The sequence below is a fragment of the Protopterus annectens genome, chromosome 9.part0, assembly GCF_019279795.1.
Source record: "Protopterus annectens isolate FY-2018-M chromosome 9.part0, PAN1.0, whole genome shotgun sequence".
Classification (NCBI taxonomy): Eukaryota; Metazoa; Chordata; order Ceratodontiformes; family Protopteridae; genus Protopterus; species Protopterus annectens.
Window position 1 is genome coordinate 929,311,219 of NC_056743.1, and position 26,732 is coordinate 929,337,950.

The window sequence follows — 26,732 nt, forward strand, 5'->3', positions numbered from 1 at the left end:
TGTGCCTGTGTTGAGACCATAAATTCTTTAGGTACCACTGTAGCTTTCTCATATGCAGTCTGGCATGGGGGACCAGGATTATGCATGATGCCATGAATCCCAAGGCCTGCAGTACTTTCCTTGCTGTTAGTTTGTTCTGCTTTGTTAATGCCAAGAAGTAAAGAGGGAGTTGTTCTTGTTTTTCTGCAGTTAGGAATGCCATCTGTTTTACTGGGTCCAATTCCGCACCCAAGAATGTTCTTGTTTGGGATGGTATCAGTCTTGACTTTTTTAAATTGACTGTGTATCCCAGGGCTTGTAGTAAGCAAATGACTCTTTGTAAGTCTTTTGTCAGCTTGCTTTTGTTGTCCGCTTGTATCAGGCAGTCGTCCAGGTATGGATAAATTTGGATTCCCTGTAGCCTGCAATGAGCGATTACTGATGCCAGGCATTTTGTGAATACTCTGGGCAGTAGATAAGCCAAAGGGCAATGCTGAGAATTGATAATGCTCTGATCCTGCAAGAAATCTGAGGTATCTTCTGCAATTTGGTCGTATGGGGACGTGCAGGTATGCCTCCTTGAGATCTAGAGTTACCAGCCAACACTCCTTGCCCAGCATGGGAAGAAGTTGCTGTAGGGTCAGCATTTTGAATTTTGGGACAATGATGAATGTGTTTTAAGACGGACAGGTCGAGAATAGGTCTCCAACTTTTCTCTTTTCTTGGTACTAGGAAGAGTCTGGAGTAGAATCCTTTGCCCTGTTCTGTTGGTGGTACTCTTTCCACAGCTCTCATCTTTGTTAATTGAGCTATCTGTTTTAGAGCTTCTGTTTTCTGATTTGGAGGTAGGTTTGGCATTCCTCTTTTTACTGGTAAGGTGTGGAAGTGAAACCTGTAGCCTTGGTCTATGGTCTGCAAAATCCACTTGTCTTTTGTGATATAGTGCCAATTTTTGAAAATAAGGCTAACTTTCTGCCTAAGGGTGCTGCTATTTGTTCCCTGGTAGGCGGAGTCAGAGCCAAGTCACTGTGATTGTCCTGTTGCAGTGGCAGTGGTTGTGTCTGTGCCTCGCTGGTTATTGCCTTGCCACTGGCGTCCTCTGTAGGCACCTCCTCTGGATTGATTTCTGCCTCTGGAACGTCTATTCCTGCCTCTCTGAGATTTAGAGGAGTCTGGAAAGGACCAATTTTTGGAAGGCCAGTTCCTGCTAAACCTTGGGGGCTGAACCTGTAAGAAATCCTTAACTGTTTGTACAGATTTTGCATTCTCTTCCATTTTCTTCATTACTTGCTGAGCAGGAGAACCAAATAGACTGGCCTTATCCATAGGAGCATCTAACAGCTTTGCTTTAACATGATCCGCAAGACCTGTTCTTTCAACCATGCATGCCTTCTTATAACTGTGCCAGTCATGGCTGATCTAAATGAAGCCTCCAGTGCATCATAGCCACATTTTAAAGAATGGTTACTAACCTGCTGAATGTTATTCACCATTTCTAAAACATATTTCTTATCTAAGGAGTCATCAGAGGACAGTTTCTTAGTTAACTGATCAAGCATAAACTCTTGGTATTGGATCATATGAAACTGACAGTTCAAAGCTCTAGCTGAGAGAGTAGCAGAGGTGTAAACTTTTTTACCCCATCTCTCTAAGGACCTGGATTCCCTTTCAGAAGGGAGTGGGTTTTTTGCTGAGGTCGAAGCTACTGCCTTAGGCCCCTGGGAGATAGTCTCAGGATCTGCAAGTGGGGCCTTGCATAGGTGGTGATGAGTGTCCGGTACCCTGTAAAACCTATCTGGTTTGGCAGGGGCTGGAGGTAAAGTATCAGGAGCAGTGCAAACATCATTAAATGCATCATCCACAACAGGCAGAACTGGAGGTATAGCTAAGGGCCTATGTTGCGGTAAGTGTAGAAAGGTCCTAAGCCTTTTTCTTGAATCTGAGAAATCTTGTCCCTGCCATTGGAATTGCTCTCTCATGGCATGTAAGGTTTCCCCAAAGGAAAATTCCTCTGGTGGAGAGGCAGATGGAATAGATTCTTCAGCATCGGAATCTTCATAAGTAGAAAAAGGAGCCTCTGGATGGTCTGTAATGTCTGAGTCATCAGAAGAATCATCTGAGGACACTGGCTCTGGGGGCTCTGCTCTAGGTCTTTTTTCTGGAGGCTGAGAGGCCCTGTCTGGGTGAGATTGGGATCCCTAATTAAAGAGATGAGATCCTCTGCCAGAGTAAGCATTTGAGAACTGGAACTGGGCCTGTGTGAGGGGGGCTTAACAGGCACTGATTTAGCAGTTTTGGCTGCTTTAGCCCTGGCAAAGGCCTTAATAGACATGGCTGCAGGAGGCCTAGCAGCACCACGTGCTGGGGTAGAGACATCCAAAGGGATGGTGTCTGATAATTCTATAGGAACCACATTAGTAGGCAAAACTTCAGAGGCCGATTCAACTAGGGTAGCAGGAGCCTCGGTAGTAGTCATGGATTTGGCTGAAGATTGACCTGTTTGCTCAGTTTCGGCCGAAACCGAGACACTCGCGGTTTGCTTAACCGTGGTTTCGGCCGAAACCGCGGACCGCGAGTGTCGGTCTTTTTCTTTACGTTTTTTAACAATTTGAGAAGTCGGAGGATCCGACGGCATAATGTACGCAAAATCTGAGCCGAAAAACTGTTCAGCAAACTCTGATCGACGCCTAAGCGTTCGTCGGTTGAAGGAAGCACAGGCTAAACAGGCTGCTACGTCGTGGTCTGGGCCTAAACAAGGTAAGCAGTAAGAGTGGAAATCTTTATGAGGTATTTGTTTCCCACAAGTTAAACAGTTATTTACTTTTTCTGACATCGGCTGAGGCAAGGAAGAGTCCCCAACGGGGTACTTAGCTTTTTAGAAGTCTTCGAAATAGTATTCGGTAGTAGTAATCTCTGGATCTGACCGACCGGCACTTGCGAACAGCTTCTGCTTCGGGCGCCACGCGGCAAGAAAGACTGAGGAAAATGGCGTCGGCTGATGCCTTTATACCCGAAGACCAGCAGAGATGACGTCGGGTGAAGTGAGACACCAGCCGAGGCCAGACCCAGACTTTGGAATCCGGCCGACCGAAGGGCTGCCTGACGACAGGACAACCCATTTGTTAGGACTGCAGATGCATCCTTGAAGGACATCAGCCTAAATCAAACCATTTACCATACCCAGTAAGGTACTCCAATCCAAAGAAATTTGAAGAGGAGTAGATACATGCTTGGTTTTCGGTTTCTTTTTGTCAGGAAAAATGAGGCCACCAATGTTATTAATGCTGGCAGCAGCAGCAGCTTTGCATACTGAAGAAGGGATATTTCCCGAAAACTTTATCTTTGTTAATAAGGTGAGCATTTTCTACTCATTCATTTCTTTTGCCGAGTTACGACTACAACGTTTGATAGAACTCAACTACAGGTGATCTGTTTTTTGTGATAGCAGCAGCAGCTTCCCCAGGGATAAGCACAGCATTCTAATACAGCAAAGGAACCTTCCCTCGTTTCCTTTCCCAGGACCTACAAAAGAGTGGCTCTCCCTTGTCCACTGAGGAGACCCCAACAACCACAGAGGATGTGGCTAGCCACCAGTCCAGAGTGACTGTGTTACACTAGACGGATCCGATGTAAAAGATAAGTAATCTGAGGTACAACAAATGGCCACAGCAGTCTCACCTGTGGCTGAGGCAAACTGTTAGCCTGCTGTGGTTGCAAAAGTTGTTTGCTTAATTTTTTTTCTTTTTGTGGTTCGAAGGAGGACTGACCATGGAACCGGTAGTCTGTTCCATGCTCAAGCTGAAATTGTGGTATTTTTATACCCCTAGCAGACTCCAAAGAATTTTTCTTTAAGTAGATGATACATTTTAGAGGTGTGTTGGTGAAGTAAGGGGTAACTGGCAACATATGTCTTGAGAGATTAGTGAGTTGTTAGACTTCAAAAATTCCTTACAGAGTACTCTGTCAGAAATACTGGGTGAGCAATGGGTGTAACTAAGGAAATTATTTTTTGAGCTGGGACTCAGGATCTGAATTGCCTAGACATTGTAAATCCTTGTTAAGTTTAATTCTGGTGGCTGACAAAAAAACAATTAAAAGAAAATGGAAATCAAACTCTAAACCAGCTATATTTGACATCCTGAATATTTTAACAGTGATAAAAGAACTGAAAATGGAATCTTTAGAAAAGGGATGGAGAAAATTACATAGAAATAAACTGAAAGTGTGTGAATAATATATGCAGAATAATGATGTGGAGGAGGAATGAGTTTTAAGGGAAGCAATTTATGTAATGTTGGACTGATGAAAGTTACTCAAAAGAGCATATGAGATGCATAATGTATGTAACCTGGAACATATTAATATGGTTTCTTTTCTTTTATATAAATACATGTTTCCCTTTGTCTTAAGTGATAATTCAATAAAGGTGTTAAAAAACGAATCTGCCGAGAGGTGATGATGTCTCATCAAACATGGACGCTTCACTACAGTTGCCATCAGGTCTAAAGTCAAGGTAGGCACAAAATCCATGTATGGAAAAGGTGCTACCTGAACATGTAAATCAAGTTTCAGTGATTACACACAGAGGTATACACACTAAATCCAGGACAGCCTCAAGGTCAGGAATTTTATTACTGAGACTCCTGCCATTTAGCAGAGCAAACCTGATGTCACCTTGTGCTTGTTTTTTTCCCTTTTGTTAAGTTTGGAGGTCCATTCATAGGAACATAGGAGGTTACTAGGTTATTGGCCCTGAGGCCCTTATAAGCCAAGCCAAGAGTTTAGCCAAATCAGCACCTGGTGCCCCTGTCCAGCAGGGACATTGGGTGGAATCCCAGGGGTATATTTTCTGTTTCCCATCCAGCTATCCAGGTTGTGCTTAAACAGTGGTAAAAAGGTACTCTGCTTGATGTCGAGAGGGCGTCTATTCCATAGATGAGAGAGACTCTGAGACACAAATCTGTCCCACCAACAAGTCTTGTTGATGTCACAGACCAGGCTGAGGCCATGCATGTGGGTTACTCGAGTGGAACTTGACTTGCGGATATGCAACAGTCCCATCACGGTGGGGTCCGTGAAAGCCTTGTATGCCAGACAGAGGTCACTTCTGAGGAGTGTGTATGAAACTGAGTAGAGGGAAAGGCCATCTGTGTATGTTAGATGTTTGACGCCCTGGATTCTCCTGGTGAGGAGCCTCTGTGGTCTCTCCAGCTGCTGCATGTGCTTTGCGAGGTACATGCCGAAAGGAGCACTGTACTCGATAATGGGCCTTACAAGGGAAGAATACAGTGATGTTATGACCTCCTTGTCCCTGGATGAGATGCCCTTACTTATGAGGTGGGCCTTGAAGGCGGCTTTCTGTACAACGGAAGCAACATGGTGGTCTAAAGTCAGGTTGCTATCAACCTGGGTGCCCAAATCCCTCACGACTGATTGAGTGTTTAGGACATTATTAATGTGATAATTTGTGGGGACATAAATCTCCCCAAAGGGCATGATGACGCATTTTTAGGTATTCAGCTTGAGGCCATGTTTCTGGCACCAGTCATCTTTCTGAGTGAAACCCTCTTGCAGGATGTCCACATCACTAGGGGACTTGATGACAGCACCCAGCTTGCAGTCATCTGCAAACTTGGTCAGCCATAGACCACTGTTTTTGGCATAGACCTCAGAAAAGTATATCCCAAATAACAGAGGCCCCAAGACCAAACCCTGGGGTATGTCACTTGTTACAGGTCTACTGCTTAAGGTGGATTAATCTGTTTTGACTACGTGGGTTCTATCAGTGAGCCAAGTTTGCTACTCATCTGGTAAGACATGGACTGATGCCTAATTGACAGAGTTTATTTATGATGACTCAGCGGGGAATAGTGTCAAAGGCTTTGGCCAGGTCAAGGTAGGCAGTGTGCACAGTCTTCCCCTCATCCATGGTTTTGGTGACTGTCTCAAAGAAGTAGACCAAATTTAGGAGACATGCCCTCCCCTTGACAAAGCCAAACTGTGTGGGATCAAGTGTTTGGAGGTTGCCAATGTCCTTGTTGGTGAGGTCCATAATAATCCATTCCATGTCCTTGCAAATCAGGCTAGCTAGGCTGATGGGTCTATAATTTCCCGGATAGGTGGACACTCCACCTCTGTGCAAAGGGATGACAATGGCTGTCTTCAACTGAGCTGGGACGATGCCAGTACTCTAGCTGTACTCTGCCTAAAAACAAAGTACTTTAACAAAGTCCATTTTCTAAGAGTAACAATGCCCTTCAGAGTGAGAATTATAGAGAAATAATGGACCTTCCAGAGATGTGGAAGCCCTCTACCTGTGGCATCATGCCTTGCAACACCACTGGGCAGTCCACTATTTCCTTGCACTGCCCACCTTGTCTGGCGCCCCTCAGTTACGATATCCACAATACTTTAAAGGAGAAAACAAACTTGCTACACACCACTAACCAAAAATAGAGGGGGGGTGGCATAATGTTGAAGATGTTTACCTCACAAACACAAGGTGCAGGGTTTATTTCTCACCTTTGGCCACTGACTGCTTACTCAATAGGCATATAATAATCTGCACACTGACTGCCTAATATTTACTATGAACCTAAATTATAATAAAATTATTAGTTTGCATTACCACATTTCCCACAAAAATTCAAACATACTGAATTCAACTTAACTTTTACAATAACAAAATTCAAAGAGTGAGATCAATGCACGTTCCAGGTGTAAAAATTATTTAATAAAATAGAATATAAAAATAATAAAACTTGGTGAGCACTTTCAAAACAAACTGCTTCACCAGACCGATTTAATGTTACACTTTAGTGAAATATTTAAATAAGATAGTGTCACCAATCATAGGAGGCATAACAAAGCACTATAACCAATCATATTACACATTTACTATCCACCTGATGGAAATTCAAATTTCACTAGATGTAACAATAAGAACAATCAGAGTAAACAAAATAAAACATTACCACCAATGTCTGGTTACAATGTTATATTAAGCCACCTATCACACTACACACTTGTTAATCATTCAGTGGCTTAGAACATAGTAATATAGCCACTGAGATTCCACTTAGTGTAGTACTATAACCAACTGTATAGATTCCTTACAATTAATTTTCTACCAATCATACATACAAGGGAAAAACAATATAACCAAATCATGTTGCAAAGTTACTAATGAAAATATAGCCATTCAGGCTTTACTTAGTATAGACTTACAGCCAATCATGTTTCACAGTTAAAAACATATAATATAGTGGCCAAACTAATCAGGCAATGCAAAATGAAACAATTAAGTTAACTGCATATCAGCTAGCATTTGGCTTCTCTTCACAATAAACACTCCATTCTAACATATTTCCACACTGTTCAAGAAATGTGTGCAATCAATACTAAAAATTTAAAACTCAGCTTGGCCTGGACTCACACCCAGGCCTCTTACATAAAAGGTAAAATATCTACCACTGGACCACTTCTACATAGTCATATTTCAATGTTGTAGCCCTCTGACTTTTAAAAATTGTTTTAAAGTGACCTTAGTATTCTTGCTTTTTCAACTTTTACAATGACAAATCTCAGTCACTGTCTATTCACATTTTATTTTTATTTATTCTTTGTTGACCAGGTTATTCTCACTACTATTTTCATAAACAAAATTCCCCTCCAAGTCCTAGCGGATCTCCTTTGGCTGCCCAGGTAAAGCATCCCGGCAGACTTTGCTTTTTTTGCACAAAACATTCTGGCTCTTGCTCTACATGTTTGATCAATTCCATTCACTATGCCATACTCCTTAACCCATAGCTCAGTAGGGAAGCAGTGTTGCAGGGAAGATTAAATGACACAAACCGAAGATGAACTTTTATCACCGGCAGGCTCAAGGAGTAAATTTACTGTAACTCAAGTCCATTCTTGTTTCCATCTTGTTTGCATCAACAGTTTCAGCCAATACCTCACCCACACCTGCTGGCCTGGAAGAACATAGACCTGCCTTGCCTTTAATAATCAAGCAGACCCCCCCCCCCCCCAATACTTCAACTCCCTTGATCTCATCATCTGGATGCCTAGATATGAATTCTTCCCTATCCGAGCTATTTCTTTACAGGTCATAGCCAAAGTCCACAAACTCATTGTATTAATTTCTGGAGGCAATGAAGTTGGTTCCATTGCTCTCCCACCATGATATATCTCTATAAAAAGGGTCTATTAACACTTCGCTACCACATGTGTCCTCTGACATTTCTTCAACCTTCATTGTCCCTTCCTTTTTGAATGACAATTTAAGCAGGCAAAAGGGTTTGTGACTTCTTCTCATCCTATTTCTGCTCATACCCATGACCATTTCCCTTATTTCCATTTCATTTAGTACTGCTGCTCTGAGCTGTACCTAAAAAGTAATCATGCTTCATTTTGTGACTTAACTACCAATGCTGCCCTTTCCAAATTATAGCTAGTCTGTCTGAATAAATAAGTAAGGCCTCAGTTCATGTCATATTCTATGCATCACTTCATGCTAAACTTACTTCTCATGCAAAGGCACAATAAATAGTCCCTCACATTTTTTTCATTTTACAAAGACGCCTTGTTCTACTACTTATCTAACTGAAAAAGCTACTCTATAATGCGCTATTGACTCAACATTGCAATAATTTGTCTTGGCCATGTGTCCAAGAGATCTTACCATTCAACTGGGCACATTTTCTTACTTGATGGTGTGAATGAAGAATTGCTTTTCAATAACTTTTTCAATTATATCTTACTGGTTTATAAATTCTATTTCAAAAAACTCAACTAACTGCAGATCATGTGCCTCTTGGTTACTTAAATGTTTGCACTTATTTACATTTCTTTGCTAGTTTCTACTTAGTAAACTGTTAACATATTAAACTCCATTACGCCTTGTAGTCCTGAGCATAGCTGTAGGGTTATTTGACCAGTCAACCAACACAATAAACAAATAACTAGAAAAATAAAAACAAAACTCTGTGCACCCTGTCTATTATGATCATGCTTCAACCAGAGGGATAGGCAAGTTAAATTTTGTCTCCAGCTTCTCTTTAGGGTTTTAAATTCTGCCTTGAGATTTCTTTTAGGATCTTTAACTCCTAACTCTTCCAAAATGTTAACTAAACAGACATTTTTTCAAAAGCGACTTGCAGGGTATTCAAAAGTTCTACTCAAAAAGATCATACTTTTAGCTATCTGTAGTTCTGCTTACAGGTCATCAGTTCCACCAAATTTCTCAAAGCCTGCAGAAGTATTTCTGCCTTTACCCATAACTTAGGCATTTCTTTGACTAGCCCTGATGAATACTCATTCAGCATGAAACCACTAAGCATTTGCAGTTCACTGTCTAGTTTTTCTTTTGCAGTCTCCATACTAACCCTTGACATATTTTTGTAATATTTAACTTTTTAGGTTAATTTTGAACTTGCTTCAGGGGTAAAAGTTATCTTCTCCTTGCATATGGATCCTTCTCAAACTGCTGAGGTTTTCCAGAAAAGTAGCCATCTTTAACTGGGCTCCTGAGGTAACCACAAGTTTCTCCCTCTGATGTCTGCAACTGGGGACTTGAACCTGTGGGACATACAGCATTGCTTTATGTCATGTTCCCTTTTCAGGAAGTTGCAAACATCATGATATAACCATGGCTCATTTCGTGGCCACACAAATATTTAGAATGTTTCCACTGCTTTAGACATTAATCATGAGAATTTTTCCAAAATTAAAGTCACGATGAAGATCCAAAATGTGTAACTGATTAAAAAAAAAATCAGAAGAACTGACAGTGCCAGTGATTAGAGCTTGGAATTTCATGGCATATGTAGCTCACATGTGCCCCTAACACTGGCTGCTCCATAAAAAAAAAAGTGGAGCAAAGGACAGGTCAAACCTAGATGAAGATCCACAACAAAAGATTCCCCAAATTGGATCATGTGAGACGTTTTGATGTCACTAATCTTCATTTCTTCCCCATCACCTTACCTGTTCCATCTTTAAGCTTAAATTATGCAAATAAATCTGCAAAGCTGAAGCTTAAATAATTTATATCATCAGTAATCTTCTCTTGCTGTAGATATATACAAACACAATTAAATATGGTAATTATGACAAACAAAAGACAAGTAAGTTCTTCTTAGCTAAACTACTGTGCCTCATTCTGAATAATCTCTGTAGTGCAGATTAGACAAAAAGCTTATTTCCACCTTCTCACACAGTAACACTTTTTTTTTTTTTTTAAATGACCCCTTTTCCCATACCCCTCACCCTCTCACTGCCAGAGGTTCCTGCTTGATGGCTTCATTACCTTGACAGATTTGTTCCATTCCTTCCATATGAGTACACTCCATGCATCCTCAGGCTATACCAGTGCCTTATGGCTCATTTGCTCCTGCATGGGAAGCTCAACTGTTAGCAGTGGTGAGAGTTACGTGGTAGGGGCCAGGCAAGTTCAGGTCCTCTGGAGTAGCCTACCCTTTCCTCTCCTAAGCTGCTTTGGGGTTCAGAACACCTGCCTGGTTGGAGAAAACTGTGTTCATACTATCACACAGACACTTTCTATTTTCCTGGCCGAGCAAAGCAGAATCTCTCTCAAATGTACCTCATTATGAGAAATGTTCCTCATTTTGAGTCTTAAAAGGTCCATGTTCCCTGCAGTACCACAATGAAAAAGTCTATCACACACTCACTGCTAGTCATTTTTTAAAAGTGATATCAGTGATTAGTAATACTGAATCATATTCATTAATCAAAAATATTTTTTATAAGTATAAAGTAGCACATTTTAACCATGTGTGAGCTTCTCAGTTGAAGCTGTAAGCAAGCTGCTAGTAAGCGTTCCATATTTTGCACATTTGTTCCACATTATGGGAGGTACGGTTGCACATTTTGAAGATGAAGGCTGAGAGTTGTGCAGGGCAGTCCTACCCAACACAGCCTGTTACCAGCAGACAGAACACCCAATCACAGCTAGGTGTTACCAGTGCCACAGGCCAAGCAGCCTCATTCCCCCTGAGAATGCTAAAGCTGCCATTGGCTACACAAGCTCATCATCTTCTACCCAGTCCCCTCAGATGCTCATGACACTAATCAAACAGTGGCTGCCTGTGACATAGCCAGAGCTTCACCTGTCTATACCATGGGACCAGGCAACAACTTTATTACACCTGTCCATATAATTCCGATTTCCTTGGTCTATGACCACATAAACCAGTTAATAAGACTAATTTCACAATAACTACAACATCTATATCAAATGAGAAAAGAAACAACATAAGGATTGGTGAGATGAGAAGCAAAATTTTGTTGTTTGACAGAAAAAAACAAAAATAATTTTTACCAGATGTTTAAAATCAGCTATCAAACCTTCGTTTCTGAATTCATCCACAGCAAGGGCCTTGCTGGCAGTTCCGAGAATGTTAAACTTCCGATACCTTGTGTAAAAGATGAAATATTTAAACTGTAGGCAATAAATACATAAAAGCATAATCTATTAAGCTTTAACTACAGAACAGCAGACAAAGTACAGCCAGGCAATTTATGGTCAACAGCTGAAAGGACCAGATTACTTACCCAATTAAAAATTCTAAACACCTAAGAACCACAACAGCAATTATGCAGCACCTGCTGCAAATAAGCAAGTACCCATTATAGCAGATAACTGACAAAAGGCCTTCTAAAGTAAGCTAGTTAACATTTCCCCTTTTGATATCCCTTGTTTGACAGTTCAGAAGCATGCTTTCTTCCCGTAACTGATGACATGCATGTCTCCTGTCTGTTCATACTGTGCTTCAGGGCTAGGAGGTCAAACAAAGTCTATGCTCTACTCAGTTCAATGCTACTCGATTTCTGAGCACAGCTGCAATACATAAAATAAGAATATAAGCTGTATGCTTGCACAAATTAAAAGAAAGTCCATCAGGTGTTTCTCAATGGTGGGCCCATCTAAACAATGAGCGACCATGGAAAGGTAATGGTCAAGTGCTGCTAAGAGCTTTTTCATGGATCAGTTGGCATGGTGAATGCTTACCTGTTATATTCCCTCTCCACACAGTAAATAGAACCTCCCAAACACCCCAGTTCATTCCCAATTTCTACTTCAAAAGATAATAACCAAAGAAATTAAGAAATACATCAATAAAATCCCCACAAATGCACCTACAGGTACAGACTGACTTCTGTCTACTGCACAATGCAAAGATCATATACATTCCACCCTTCACCATCTATGCAAAACTTCTTCTCTAAGCAATGTCTGCAGTATGAAAATTAGCTGTAATAAAATCCAAACCTGACAGCCCCTAATACTTTGTCAATTTTAGTCCTACCCACCATAGTCAGAATCTTTAAAAAATATATTCTTCAACCAACATGGAGATGACCATCTCATCTGCATGTAGAATGATACTGAGCTATAGGAAGTCCATGACTAGGAGAATTAATAAATATGGGGGAAAGGTAGATATAAGATGGAAAATGCAGCATCTTTTCCTCATATCATCAGGGTTTCTGGGTCTGACCATAGTACTATATCAGCCTTATACACTCTTTCCTAGGACATTCTCATGAACACAAACAAAGGGGTTTTAGCGGGTACTATCTTTATTGACCTGGCAAAAAGTTTTGGCTAGATGGTTTATCATCTTAGCTGGAATCACCCAAGACTCTCTTCCATGGTTCAGAAACTTCCCGAATAGGAGAGACTTCAAAGTCTACATCAGATCTTCATTCTCTCCTTCATTATCCAAATCAAATGAACTCCTCAAGGACCCATCTTATATCTACTTTTCCCCCATATTTATTAATTCTCCTAGTCCTGGACTTCCTATAGCTCAGTATCATTCTACATGCAGATGAGATGTTCATCTACAGAAGCAAGCCTTCTCCCTATGCCCCCAAATCAGAACTTGAGAGAGACCTTTCTCACCTCTCTAACTGCTTACTCAAAAATAAACGTATGCTCACGTACCATGAAGACAAAAATCTATGATCCTAGGCACCAAACAAAAATTTGCACTGCCCCCACTGAATGGGTCATTCAGCTCAGCAGCCAAATACCCATAGAAACAACCACTCACTTCAGATACCTGGGAATCTAGCTTGACCAAAAGAAAAGTCAGCTCACTACTTCACTGGTGTAAACAAATCTCACTTTTTCTCCCCCCTGCTACAAAATCAGTCACAGGCAAATGGCACAAACAGAATATGGCCTCCAAGCCACAGCCAATGCTATCAAGAAAAATATGACCTCCATCTAAAACACACAGAACCTGTGACATAACATTACCAATTATTTTATGTGCGTGTTAAAAAGTTAAAAGGCCTTGGTAGTGTGTTGTGCATGTACTGTTTTTAGTGTGGTTGGAAAACCTTTACATATGTTGAGACTGTGCCCCTTTATTAACAATGTGATTCATACACGTAGTTTCAAGTGCTGATACTTGGATACAGAAATTTCTGTCCACATACTTATTAATTTGAGGGATGACCCAAACACTACCGGATGATTGTAATCCTACCCACAATAATAATGTTTGAAAAACTAGACTTCAACCAACATGCAAAATATACTCAAACTACAGCATCATTTTCCACAACAGCAGTGCTTCTGGTCCGGACATTAAACCATGACAGCATTATACACCCTTGCATACTGACGGTTTTATATTTTGCATAGCAGTATAGTGATATGGTCTGATAATTTGATCTAACAAGCCCTACAAAATATATCACTGTGTTTCTCCATCAGTCCTTCGCTTGTTATACCAATGTGTCCTAACCTCAATTGTCTCTTAGAATAGCCTGGCCTTTCAGTTTGCCTCACTGCATTTCTTCTCCCAACTAGGAATAAGCTAGCTTCCTATACTTTAACCTTATCACCTCCATATAACATTTAGTACTGCAGTTTTCACAGATAATGGACATCAAAATGTGTCCTCAGTCACGCAAATAGCAAGAGCTCTGCTACATATCACACCACTGAGAACTGGTCTTGTGCAAAAGCTGAACCTGTGAGCAGCAGCCTATTGGTTTATTTGTTATTGTGAGATTAAGCAAGTATAACATGAAGAGCCTAGCTGCTTGTTAACGTAAAGTAGGCAGATCATTTTCCTGCTCTGTGCTGGACAGTGGCTGTGACATCCTCCCCAAGGGACTAGTTCTTACCTTTTTAATGACTACCAATCTAAATGGTTGCTGTCCATTCATAGGATCATTAGATTACACTGTCTAAACTAGTTAAATTTTCTACCCCACCTCCATGGTCTCTGCTTTCAGTCACTGAAACAAAACCTGGTTTACTTTGTGTTTCCATGATAATGGCTCAGAATCACCTATAAATGGATTATTTTCTGAAATAAAGGGTATCCCACATTGGGTGATCTCAGCTATACTTGGATTTACTTTGTCCCCTTATCCTCAATTCCCACCCACTTCACCTTAAACAACCTATCTTCAACTATCACTTGTGACACCCAATCCCTACACCTCTCCAAAATACTTTACTACTATAATAGAATCACTCTTCTTTCTATTCGTCCATCTCCAACTTCTGTCTAATATTTAGCGACATTCAAAACACCCTTTCTCCCTCCCATACTGCTTTACAGTTTATCCACTTCTTCTGAGCCCTTTCCCATACAGTATTGCTATGAAAAGTTTTAGTAAAACTCCCTCCTCCATTCATCCCATCCATCTTCCCTCATAGAATATGGACTAATTTTAATCAAACTCTCTCTCATCTCCACTACTGACAATGCTTCTAACCAATATGTTGCCATTTTGTCTCTGCGCTAACCTATCTCATTAGCTGTCATACCTCTCCCATTCTGATAATTACTACCCCTAATGATCCACATTAACCACACCATAACTCACCTCAGATCTCCCCAACCCTATCACCCCTCCTCTACCATTCTACTTTTTCTGACATCTTCAAATATGGATACATCAAGTCAAAGTCCTTACCAATTAAAATTAAGCTAATACGATAATGGCTCTATACTTTTATACACAATAATTCCACCCAGAAACTCAATGGGCATATTTACCCCAATTCAAGCCACACTAAACAGCAACCCAGCCAACACAACTACAAACGCTTCAAAATCTACTTCCCCCCCATCTACCCCTGAATCCAAACATGAACAGTAGAAGTACATGTAACAAAATCCAAGACATTCACTCATATCAAGCTACTTATTCTCCTGATATACTAGTTACTATGGAAAACTAGTGAAAGAAAGATATATTGGATAATGAAGTCATTTCTCCTGGATTTAGAATACTCAGGCTAAACAATAAAAAAAAAAACATGCTAGTAGTGTTACTGTAATCTACAAAAAGTTGCTAGAAATAACTTCACTCACACTATGATCCTGAAATTTAACAAATCAGACTCCTCATATCACTGCTCAAAACCTATAGAAGGTCACTGTATCTGGTAATATTTCAGTAGCAAAAGCTATTGTCTACTGGATTTCTGACCATATTCAAAAAGAATATTATACCAGGTGACCTTAACATACACTGGCGGCTAATCAACAATGACACTCCCTCAGACTCGAGTAATTTACCAGACTTAATAAAAAGTCTGACTGACACCCAAATTTAGATAAAAGCCTTACTAACAAACCAAACAACTCAAACATTTCGATACCTGCCATACCTAATTAAGTAACCACCTCCCCACTTATGCAGTCAGAAATTACAGTTCCCAATTAAAAAAAAAATTCATAAGCAAATATATAATACAACAAACTTTAAAAAAATATACCATTATCAATACTTTAACCCAATGTTACTGAAACATAATAAAATCCATGTCACTTAATGCGGACATCTCACTTTAATGAAACCTTTATAAATATTCTAAACAGCCCAACTAGCCCTTGTATGAACAAAAATAGTCAGATGTGCAAGATGGCTAACTAAAGAAACTAAAAAAAACTCATGCTTCCAAGAAACAAAGCTGGAAAGACTAGTATAAAAATAGTACACAAAATACATTTCATACATTTAGACATCTCAGAAATCTCACTAAGGACAGCATTAAAATACATAAACAAACCTATTATACCGATGTCCACTGCCAATACAAGCACCAAAACAATACATGACTTTTTGGCCATCACTTAAAAAACTAACACATCCTTGCCAAATCATCATGTCCTCTCCTTGTACGTCTAAAACCACTAACTATAAAGTGGAATTGGGATGGAATTTAAAGACAATACTATCTATGATTAACAACAATTCACACCCTCTCTCTGTTCCTCCATCCTGTCCTAAACAATTATATTAATTTTTATTAATACTGGTCTCCACCTCTATTATAAAATTAACACTACTATCGAAACTAAAACCAACCTCTTTAGCTGCCTACCAACTTCCAACAGAAAACCTAAAAACAGCAGCTAACATTGCGTCTTTCCCTGTATGTATCCATAATGAAAAAAAGATCCACATTTGAGATATGTTGCAGTCATCTAGAAAAAATCCTATATAATACATTCTAAAAAGGTGGCACATGGAATGACTTCTTCCAGCCACATACCTATGGCCATCCTATCCTCTGTCAAAAATACTAGAAAAATACATCTATCTGCAACTTATGCAGCACATTAACTATCCAAAATCCAGAATGGTTTTAGACCTCTCCATAGCATTACCACTGCGCTCCCTAACTTCACTAATATTGTAAACCAAGCTAGGAATGACAGCAACCTGTATCTTCCCTGTTCTTAAGATTTACCAAAAGCATTTGACACCGTATTTCACCAACATCCTCATAATGAACTTTTTTTCCCTTGGCCTCACCCAAGCCTGTCATTCATGGTTCCATAGCTGTCTGACTGACAGGAAACAAAATTCTCTCTCTATCGGAGTCAATGTCAGTATCCCACAAGGATTAACATTAAGTCCCATCTTATTCAACATTTTTATAAGCAAACTACATACTGCCACCTACCTCATAAGCATAGTTCAATACCCCCATAATAAAACCCTTATGTGTGAAAGCCCCATTCCTACCAGTACTTCAGGATATCATCCACAATTCTTTCACTGCTCTTGAATCATTGGTAAAAGATGCAAATCTCCTTTTAAATCTAAAAAATGTATGGTTTTCACTTCTAAACAATTCCTAAATGAAACCCAATCTTTTGAAACAATCTCATCCAACAAAACAAAAATTTACATCAGATTTAACCAACACATATTGCAAGCCATTAAAAAAAACACACCAGAAACTTGGTTACATCTACAGAACCAAACACCATGTGACAGATGCAAAACAAACAGAAGCAGTCTTCCATTCCTGCTATATGCCTCACCTATTTTTACACACCTTAATACTACATTTAAAGGTAAATTCTCTGCCTGTTACAATAAGGTAGACATTTGCTGTCAGTCTTACATACAGGATACATCACTGCACGTCCCTAATGCAAACAATTAACAGCTCAGGCCAATTTAGGTAATACACTTATAACTTATTATAATGCACAATCTTATACATGTGCTAGAAAAAGCCCAGCACTAAAAGATGATCTGTGGCACTACTCCTCAGGAAGAAACATTTTCTCAACCGATACGCTCTTATTAATCACAACAAAGTCTAATAACTCACTAGATGACTTACTGTACTTCTTTACATATCTAAATTCTGGAACATCATTGCAGTATACATACCATGAAATTTTCTACCTCCAAGCCCTTACAAAGAACACCTAAACCATGAGTGCTTGTGTACATGCTCCTCACCAAAGTAAATCCATTTTCTTTTGTCAGCCATACCCTCTATCCCACTATAACCACTCTAATATTCCTTTTCAATTACCTTTACTATCTTAATCCCCACTTTTCATTTTAATTTATTTCAGACCCTCCCACTTTATCTACTTCCTTCACATACTTACTACCACTCTATCATAACCAAGTTCTATGTCAGTGTGTACCCTAGTATTCCTAGCCCCACTATCCTTGACTCATCAACAATGCAATGCAATGTCCCTCTCCCTCTTCTATCTTTTAACTATCTACCAACGGATTCACACTCCTTGCCTCAACTGTATCTAGTCTTAACATCTATAGTGTAATCCTCCTTACCCATGTCTTACAAGTCACATTTAATGTCTGCCTGTAACATACATTCACATGAACTATTTGAATACTAAATGTTTTGCACTTTAAATTTAATAACATATCACTTTAAAATAAGGGTTTTATCTTTGTACAGTGTTATTACAAAACAATTACATGCTTGAATCTAGATCACAGGATCATAGGAGGTTACTAGGCTAATGGTCTTAGGGCCCTTACAAGCCTGGCCAAGATAACTCTTGTCCCCAAGAGTATCTGTTATAGGCAGACATTAAATCAGCACCTATTACCCACATTTAAGAGGGACACAGGTGGAACCCCTTGGGGTAAATGTATGGTTTCCCATACAATCGTCCAAATTATGCTTAAACAGGGTAAACGAGGGGCTCTGCTTAACAAAGATTGGAAGTCTGTTCCAGAGATGAGGTAACCTCTGCGAGATAAACCTGTCCCTCCAGCATTTCTGTTGATGTCACATACCAGATTAAAGTCCCTTGAGCATGTGACACATGTACAGTTTGACTTGAGAATGTGCACCATTTCCATTAAGACAGGGTCGGATATTGCCTTATATGCAAGGCACAGGTCACCTCTGAGCCGTCTGTCCAACACAAAGTAAAAAGACCGTGATTTCAGTCTGTCTGCATATGACATGCTGGAGACCTTAAATTTTTCTTTGTAAGAAACCTTTGCGGTCTCTCCAAATGCTGCAAGTGCTTAGAGAGGTACACACCAAATGGAGCATTGTACTCTATTATTGCCCTGATGAGGGAAGAATATGGGGGGGGGGGGTTATAACCTCCTTTTTTTTCTGGAGGCAATGCACTTACTTATGAGGTGAGAAAAACAGAATGCCCTTCTTACTACTGTGCACACATGGTGATCAAAGGTAAGGTTGCTATCAACCTGTGTGCCTAGGTCTCTCACCAGTGATTGTGAGCTTAAGGTATAGCTATTTATGGAGTACTTTGCAGGAACATTTCCCTTGCAGAAGGGGATGATAATGCATTTTTTTTGCACTGAGTGCGAGTCCATGACTCTGGCACCAATCATCAGTCTGTGTAAGTCCTTCTTGCAAGATATTCACATTGTTAGGGGACTGAATGACTGCTCCTAGTTTCCAGTCATCAGCAAATCTGGTCAGCCACAGACGTTTAGTTTTTGCCTGTACATCCAAAAAGTATATTCCAAACAGGAGGGGCCCCCAGAACAGACACCTGTGGTGTATCACTGGTTACTAGTCAGCTGGAGGAGGAGTCTCCTATTTTGGCTGTACAAGTTCTATTGGTGAGCCAGTTTGTAACCCACCTGGCAGTATATGGGTTGATACCCAACTGGGTGAGTTTATCAATAATCCCTGTGTGGGGGATGGTGTCAAAGGCCTTGGCTAAGTTCAGGTACGCCATATGCACAGTTTTATCTTCGTTAAGGGCTTTGGTAACTGTTTCAAGAAAGTTCACCAAGTTTAACAGGCACAATCTCCCTTTCATGAAGCCAAACTGGGTAAGGTCAAGTGTTTGTAGATTACCTATATTTTGTTGATAAGATCCATGATCTTGCAGATAAGGCTGGCTTAGCTTATGGGTTTGTAGTTCCCAGGGTCCAAGGATGCACCCCCTTTATGCAAAGGAATGGCTTAGCTGTTCTCCATTTAGCAGGGACGAAACCTGTGCTAAGGTTGTGGTTGAAGAAGGTGGCCAGTAATGTTGCTAATTCCTGTTTTAATCCACTGAGAACACAGCCTGGGATGCTGTCTGGTCCCACTGAGGCTGCGTTTTTAGCCCTGGAGAGGGCATTTAAGACTTGCTCCTTGGACATACTAGGTGGGTGTCAGGTGGTAGGGATGCTTTGTGTTATGTGTTATGGGGACAGAGGAGTGAAGTTTACACTGAAGCTGTCAGCCAGCAGGTTAGCTATATCCACCAGTTCTGTATATGTAGCACCACTAACTACAAGTTCTCCGCAAATCTAGGTTTTTCTTTTGAGGTTTCAGATGTAGCTATCTTATGGTTTTCCTTAGCTAGAGATGCTAATTTGGATTCATAAGTAGCTTTAGAGAACTTTACAAGATGTCTTATTTGTTTAAGTTGAGGAGGGAGTGCTTCCAGGTTTGAGATCGTAACTTCCTACTGTTAGACAGCAATTTCTTCCTCCTATTGCACAGCCTGTTAATGGCTGATGTCCACCAGGTGGGTTTGTTCTTTCTTGAGGATATTGCTTTGGTCCTATCAGGTATGGCAGAGTTAATACAATTGTATAGATGCTCGTAAAAGGCATTAGTGTATATCCCAGCATAAGTAACCTCTTTATCAGTTGGGAGATGGGGTATGAAGCTGTTTATGCCATCATGTAAGAGGTTGTAATTGGCCTTGGTGAAGTTTTCAGTCTAGTTGCTGCTGGGAGGGGGTCTGGTGTTATTGTTACCTCCAACGAGACAGATTTGTGGTCAGACCTCACCAGTGAGGCCAGAACACCTGGGGTGGTATAACGATCCCTCATGTTAGTGACACCAGATCCAGAATGTCTGAGACCCTTGTGGGGGTGTCAACCAACTGGTCCAGGGCATTGGAGCTAAAGTCCAGGAACCTTTGGGTGAGTGTTAGCACACGTATAATTACAGGTAATTAAAGTCACCCAAAACCAGGGTGTTTGGTTGTATCTTGATATCCAGGTAGGCTAACTAGGTGTCCTGGTTCATGGAGGGAGTCCTATAGCTGGCAATGATTTGAAGAGGGGTCTTACCAACAAGTTAATTGCATCTGGAGTAATTCATGGGAGTCACTCTGTTAAACCAGTCTTGAGGTGTATTTGTCTTTTATGAATGTTGATACACCACCTCCCTTAGTTGTCACACCTTCAATTTGAGGTTTGAACATGAGGTATGAAAGGAATTGTAACCTGTTAAGGCTGGGGTGCTTTCTTCAGCCTTAAACCAAGTCTCCGTGACTGCACAGAAGTCAGTTTCTTCCAGAGTAAAGACTGCTTCCAGTGAGTGCAATTTCAGATTTAGACTCCTAGTTTTGAGCAGCATAACCTTGAATTTGTTTTTAGATTATCTTATTTTTAGATGATCTTATTACGTTGGTAGTTTTGTCCTTGTGATGCTGCCCGGGGTGGCAAGAGCCTTAGCCAATAAACAAAATCTCAAAGGTGACAGATGAAGACCATCTCTGGCAAAGCATCGAGGTCTGATGAACATGTCATCCCAGGCTGACAGGTACTTGATCCCCTTAGAATGACACCAAAAACTAAGCCAATTACTGAGGTCAATAATTTTTTGTTTGTAATAAGGCATCATCCTAGGACTGTGGTGGTGGTGCTGCGGTAGCTTTGTTGCCTCACAGTTAAACGTTGCCCGTTCGATTCTCAGTTAGAGTGTCTTCTGTGTGTCGACATGCGTGAATGGACGTTCCTTCGTTGAAGGTTGTGCGTTAGGCCCAGCAAGCCGGTACGTAAAAATCTACTGCCAATCATTAGCGAACCGGAGTTCCGCTGTGGCGACCCCTAAACAGGAAAAGCCGAAAGACACAAACAATAAGGCATTATCCTAGGTGAAAGTAAAATGCTGCTTAAGGCTAGGGACATAGCCTGGGACACAATCACAGAGCTCAATCATATCTTTTTGCATGTAGTCCATTGAAGTACACCTCAAGTCATTCATACCAACATTTACTAAGACTGAGTTGTTAACAGTACCTGCTGTTGAGAGACTTGAGTATGTGAGTGATATGGCGGATCCTAGCTCCTGACAGCTGACTGTGGTCTTTTCCTTATCTAACCTGGTGAGTGGGACATGTGTGTGTCTCATAATGGAGTAACCTATGACTAAGATGTTTGGTTTTGTGTTTTGCCTTAGGGGCTTGTCTGGTGAGACACTGCTGCGTGAGCTATTATGTGCACTGTGTTTCACAGAGGATGTATTAATGTGAAGTGTGCTTCTGTTTGGGAAGTCTCTGATGTTTAGGTAGGTTTCTGCTGAGGACCTCCGCAAATGTAGGTATGTGTGTTATCGGTTTGGGTGGTGAAGGAGGTGAGGTGTGTGCGCAGACAACCTGCTCAGTGTCAGATGTATTGACTGGTGTGCAGGAGAGCATGGATTCTAGGTTCTTAATATAGATGCATCTCTCTCATACTGAATTTGTATGAACTAGAATAAGAGGGATGTCAGTGTACATGAGGCAATTGCTACACTGCCTCAGGATGCCCATGTTGACCAAGCTGGCTGGAGAAACTGTGGGAAACTGTCTGTCCATACTGCAAGGTAAATCAATGTGGTCAGAACAGGAAGGGCCAGGTAAGGTAGATGGACAGGAGAAAGATGTCTAAATAAGGAGGGGCTAGTGGGTGGGATTTCTGATGGTACCTCAGAGGCTGCACCTAGAGTTCCACTTGACAGTGGAGCAGGACTGCGGGAAACCTCAGGAGGAGAACTAACACTGTGCTAAGGTAAATTTAACAAGCAAGAAGCTTGGTCTATAACCACCAATGGTTCCCACCCAGACGTGACAGTGAGGTACGTGCAAACAAAAGCAAAGCAGCTAATGCAAGCAAACCAATGAAGAAGCTCAAACAAAGCTCTAAACGAGTAAACCTTTAATTAGATAGTCCTACTGTACTTCTGCCATGAGGGTACATGGGGGGTTTCCCCAAGAAAAGATGTCCTGATTTTAGTGCTCAATCCCAAACAGATCTGTATTCAGATGGTCTGAATCGAATCTAAACTATGCCCAACAGAAATGCAACAGAACACAGAATAAAAAAGAAACACTTTTTTACTTAAATTAAATAAGCAACAGTGAAAAAAGCAGCACAGCAAAACAGATCTTTTATTTAAATTAGATAAAAGCAGCAGTAAAGTGCACAAATGCAGTAGCAAAAAATGAAACTAGCATTCATTTTTTTCTTGGCTGGTTGGTATGAACAGAAGGGCAGAGGCTAGTCGTCTAACTCTCTGAAGCCCTTAAAAACTATCTACGTAATGTGTGTTTGCAAATAATTGGTGTGTCAAGAGTATAAAATATTTCTGTGGGTGCTTTTCTCTGTAGGCCTCCACTGAAAATGTGCTTTGTCCAGTCGACTTTCCTGGTCAATTACGACAAATAAATAAATATAGATAATTATCTCCCTGCTCCTCCCCCAAAAGAGGATATCACTACAATGTCCTTCAAATGGTAAAATGGCTACTAATTAAACAGAGAAGCACCCTACTCCTAGCCACCCTCTCACCTATACACTCTTAAACCTACAAGTCTCCCATTTTTTTGCAAGCAGATTAAGTAGAAGATACACTACTTACAACCCAAAATCACAATCCCATGGCACTCCTTCCATATTTACCCCTAGAAATAAATTTTATGGTACTGATCACAGTTTCTCAACATGTCTCTCTCCTCCAAACATATGGGAATCCCTCCCATTAAAAATAAGATCACATCCTTCTTCTTATGCCTTCTATACAAACATCTTAACAGTGAAGTCTCCTGTAAATACTATACAATGTGTAGCATAGCTTAAATTCCCTCCCTTCCCAGTAGGCTCTCATTTTCTACACACTACACTCCATTTATTTACCCAAGAGGTCTTCTTCTTACCTTCTCCCTTTCTCATCTTTTCCACCTTCCTTTTTACTCTATCTTACCTTTCATTCCCTTCCCAACCCTCATACACGTAGCTGAATATATAATACATACTAAATACTTAATAAATGTGTTATTTTTCAGCCAGCAAAATAACTTATCTTCCAGTTTAAATGTGGCAGTCTTTATGTTACAGCTGTGTATTTATTTACAGTGCTAATAATTTGCTTGTAAATGGATGTTCTATTTCAAAATGCCAGGTTTCTGGTTCCAAGATGGTTGCACACTGAGTACCAGCTTGTTTCGAGCTCTCCCAGAGTGAAAACAGAAATTCAGCAGAGAAAGCCAGTAGACTTGTGGTTATGAGTGAATTTCAGTAACTGGCTAGTAAGTACACTGCCTGGATGCCAGGCATACAGAAATACAGAAGACCTGGAAAAAAAATCAGCTACAAAAAGTAAGAAACAAACACTGACTAGGGAGAGTTCTGCAGCTGTTCAGGAAAAAGTAATGCAACCTTCAGACATGACTTCCAATAACCTAGAAAGGATGACATAAGACGACTTAATACAGACCTGGGTAAAATAAACAACACACTGATAAGAGTATATTAACACAAACAACAAAAGGCTGGAACAAATGGAAGAAGCTTTAAACAGATATTCAGATGAGATGATAAAGCTGCAAAAATCAAAGGTTGAAATGAAGAAAAGGCTGACTGAATATGAGACTGCTCAGGAACAGATGTTTCAAAAAATAACAGAATTAGGAGGACAGAGCACGTAGGGAAAACTTGAGACTTTCAGCTATACCAGAGAAGCTGGAAGGAACAGACTGCATTAAATTTATGAATGCTCAAATAAGCAAATGCACTGGTATTCCAGAGCAGGACTTATCAGTTGAACAGGCGCATCATGTATATGTTCCAAATCTATCAATAAGAAAGCAACCTAGACCTTTGATAGTAAGAATGCAAGGTACTTGCGTATTATCGCAACCATGCTGTCTCGGTGGCCTGTTATTATCACTACTACACTTCGTAGGTAACCCGTTATTTGTATTTTCACTCATTTTCGGCAGCATGTTTTTTGTACAACAGTACTAAGACTTAGTAAGACATCATCTCGCTACTACACTACTTAACTGACTGGAGTGGTTGTTATTTGCACAGATTTTCATCGGTGTAATTTACTTTGACTACTAACTAGGGACTGGATATCTCTAGTAACCCGCACACACAGCCTCAACCTAGATATCTGTAGTACGTAATGTTGGGTTTGACTTGTTTTAAACAAGTTTGTGTAACATTGGGTAATGATCTTGGAAAAGGAAAAAGGGCCAAAATCGTCTGGCAGGGGAGCTGTACTTAATTCAAACGAAGGATTCTTCAGAAGCAGTAGAGTTATTGCACCATTTATGGATATCTTGCATTTTGACTCTTTCACATTTGTGGTCATGCAGTTTTCAGCCTTTCAATAGTTGAAAGACCACAGAGTACTGACTTTAAGGTGGAAATTGAAAAGACACAGTCTGTAAACTAGGACTATGAAATTAACACTTTCTAGCAAAAAAAAAAAAAAAAAATGTCCATAAATGGTGCAATAAGTATTGTGCTTCTGAAGAATCTGTCAATGAAGTTCAGCATGTCATGCCAGATAAGATTTATTACTACAAATAATAAGATCATGACAATCTTGTGGAAACCTGATTGTATTTTATATGCTTTGCCTGTTTATGTTTCATGGAAGGAGCTGGAGAAAAAGCACAGTTACGCCTTCCGCAAAAGCGTGGTTGCAATAATACGTAAGCACCGAATGCAATTTTACCAGCAGAAAGAATTGATTTTGTCAAAACTGTGGCAGAAGGACACGATACTAAATGTAGGTGAAAGCAGAGTGTTTGTGGAGAATGATTACTCATTGTACACCAGGCAAAAGAGAAGTAAATTCATCCCTCTTTCCAGAGAATGCTGAGATGCAGGTATGAGATTCAAACTGCTGTATCCAACTGTCTTCAAGGTTTTATTCTTCCCTGGAGGAACACAATCATTTTTTGATAAAGTGCATGCTAAGGAGGAAATACAAAAGTTTGTCCAACAAAAACTGAGTTGTGAAAGAGGAGATTCAGCATCTCGCTCCCCTGGTAATACAGACCAGAGACAGACTGCACCTGTGAAACCTTTTCCAGTATTTCAACGGAAAATGTTGGAAAAGGAAGGGAGCACTAGAAGAATCAAGAGTATGCTGGAAATGAAGCAGAGACAGGATTTGAGTGATGTAAAAGAACTAATAAAATCAGTAAGAACGTGGGATTACAATGCATTAATTATATTTGTAAAACATGACAGCACAAGAAAATCTGGAAAAAGTGGACGACTTCAAAATTTGCTGAGTGGGGGATTCTAGCATATGCCCTACTCATGTCAAATTCGGAAAGATGCTTTGGGGAGGGGAAAAGAGGGGACAATGCTAACTGTTGGTAAAGAAAACGCTTTCTTTTTTTAATAGTACTGTATCGGTGTTGCATGGTTTTCTTTGCGTGCTATTTTGGGTGTAATGGAGATTGTAAACAGGTGTTGTTTTTATTTTTCTCCCCTCTTCTCTTTTTCTTCTTGTGCATTTTTGGGAAACATAGGCAATGTAATGATTAACAAAAAGAAAAAAAGAAAAATGGGAGCCTGGTTAAGGGGACATGACAGAGTTCAATTTAATGTGCTTTTTTTATTCTTGCATGGGGAAATGACTGATTAAGGACCTTTGTTTTAAAACATAGAGCAAGTAAATGAAAAAGGAATATTGAATATTATAAGGTTTTTCTTTTCTCTAGCACTTGCAAATAAGTATACTAAGTAGCATTTCTGCAGCTACTCCTCATGCCTCCATGGAGACAATCTGATAAAGAGAAACTGGAGACAGTCTGGTGTTAGGGAAATGGCTGAGGGAAAAGAAGAAAAAAGAAGAGAGAATTGGATTAGGACAGAATGTTCCCTGAAAATAATTAGGTGTTTTCCCAGGTGTGACAGCTTTAAAGATGGGGAGAGGGGAAGGGTCTGGTTAAGAGAGTATGACAAAA

General features: G+C 40.2%; 1 protein-coding gene across 2 annotated transcripts in view; it reads right to left on the bottom strand.

The window, feature by feature from the left end:
* Nucleotides 1-26,732, bottom strand: part of LOC122811674 (zinc finger CCCH domain-containing protein 10-like) — a 3,783,075-nt gene that overhangs the window by 1,263,505 nt on the left and 2,492,838 nt on the right. For both annotated transcript variants that reach the window (XM_044083671.1, XM_044083670.1), the window contains one exon: nucleotides 11,324-11,417. In XM_044083671.1, coding sequence (XP_043939606.1) covers nucleotides 11,324-11,417 — 94 coding nt within the window. The remainder of the gene's footprint in view (nucleotides 1-11,323; nucleotides 11,418-26,732) is intronic.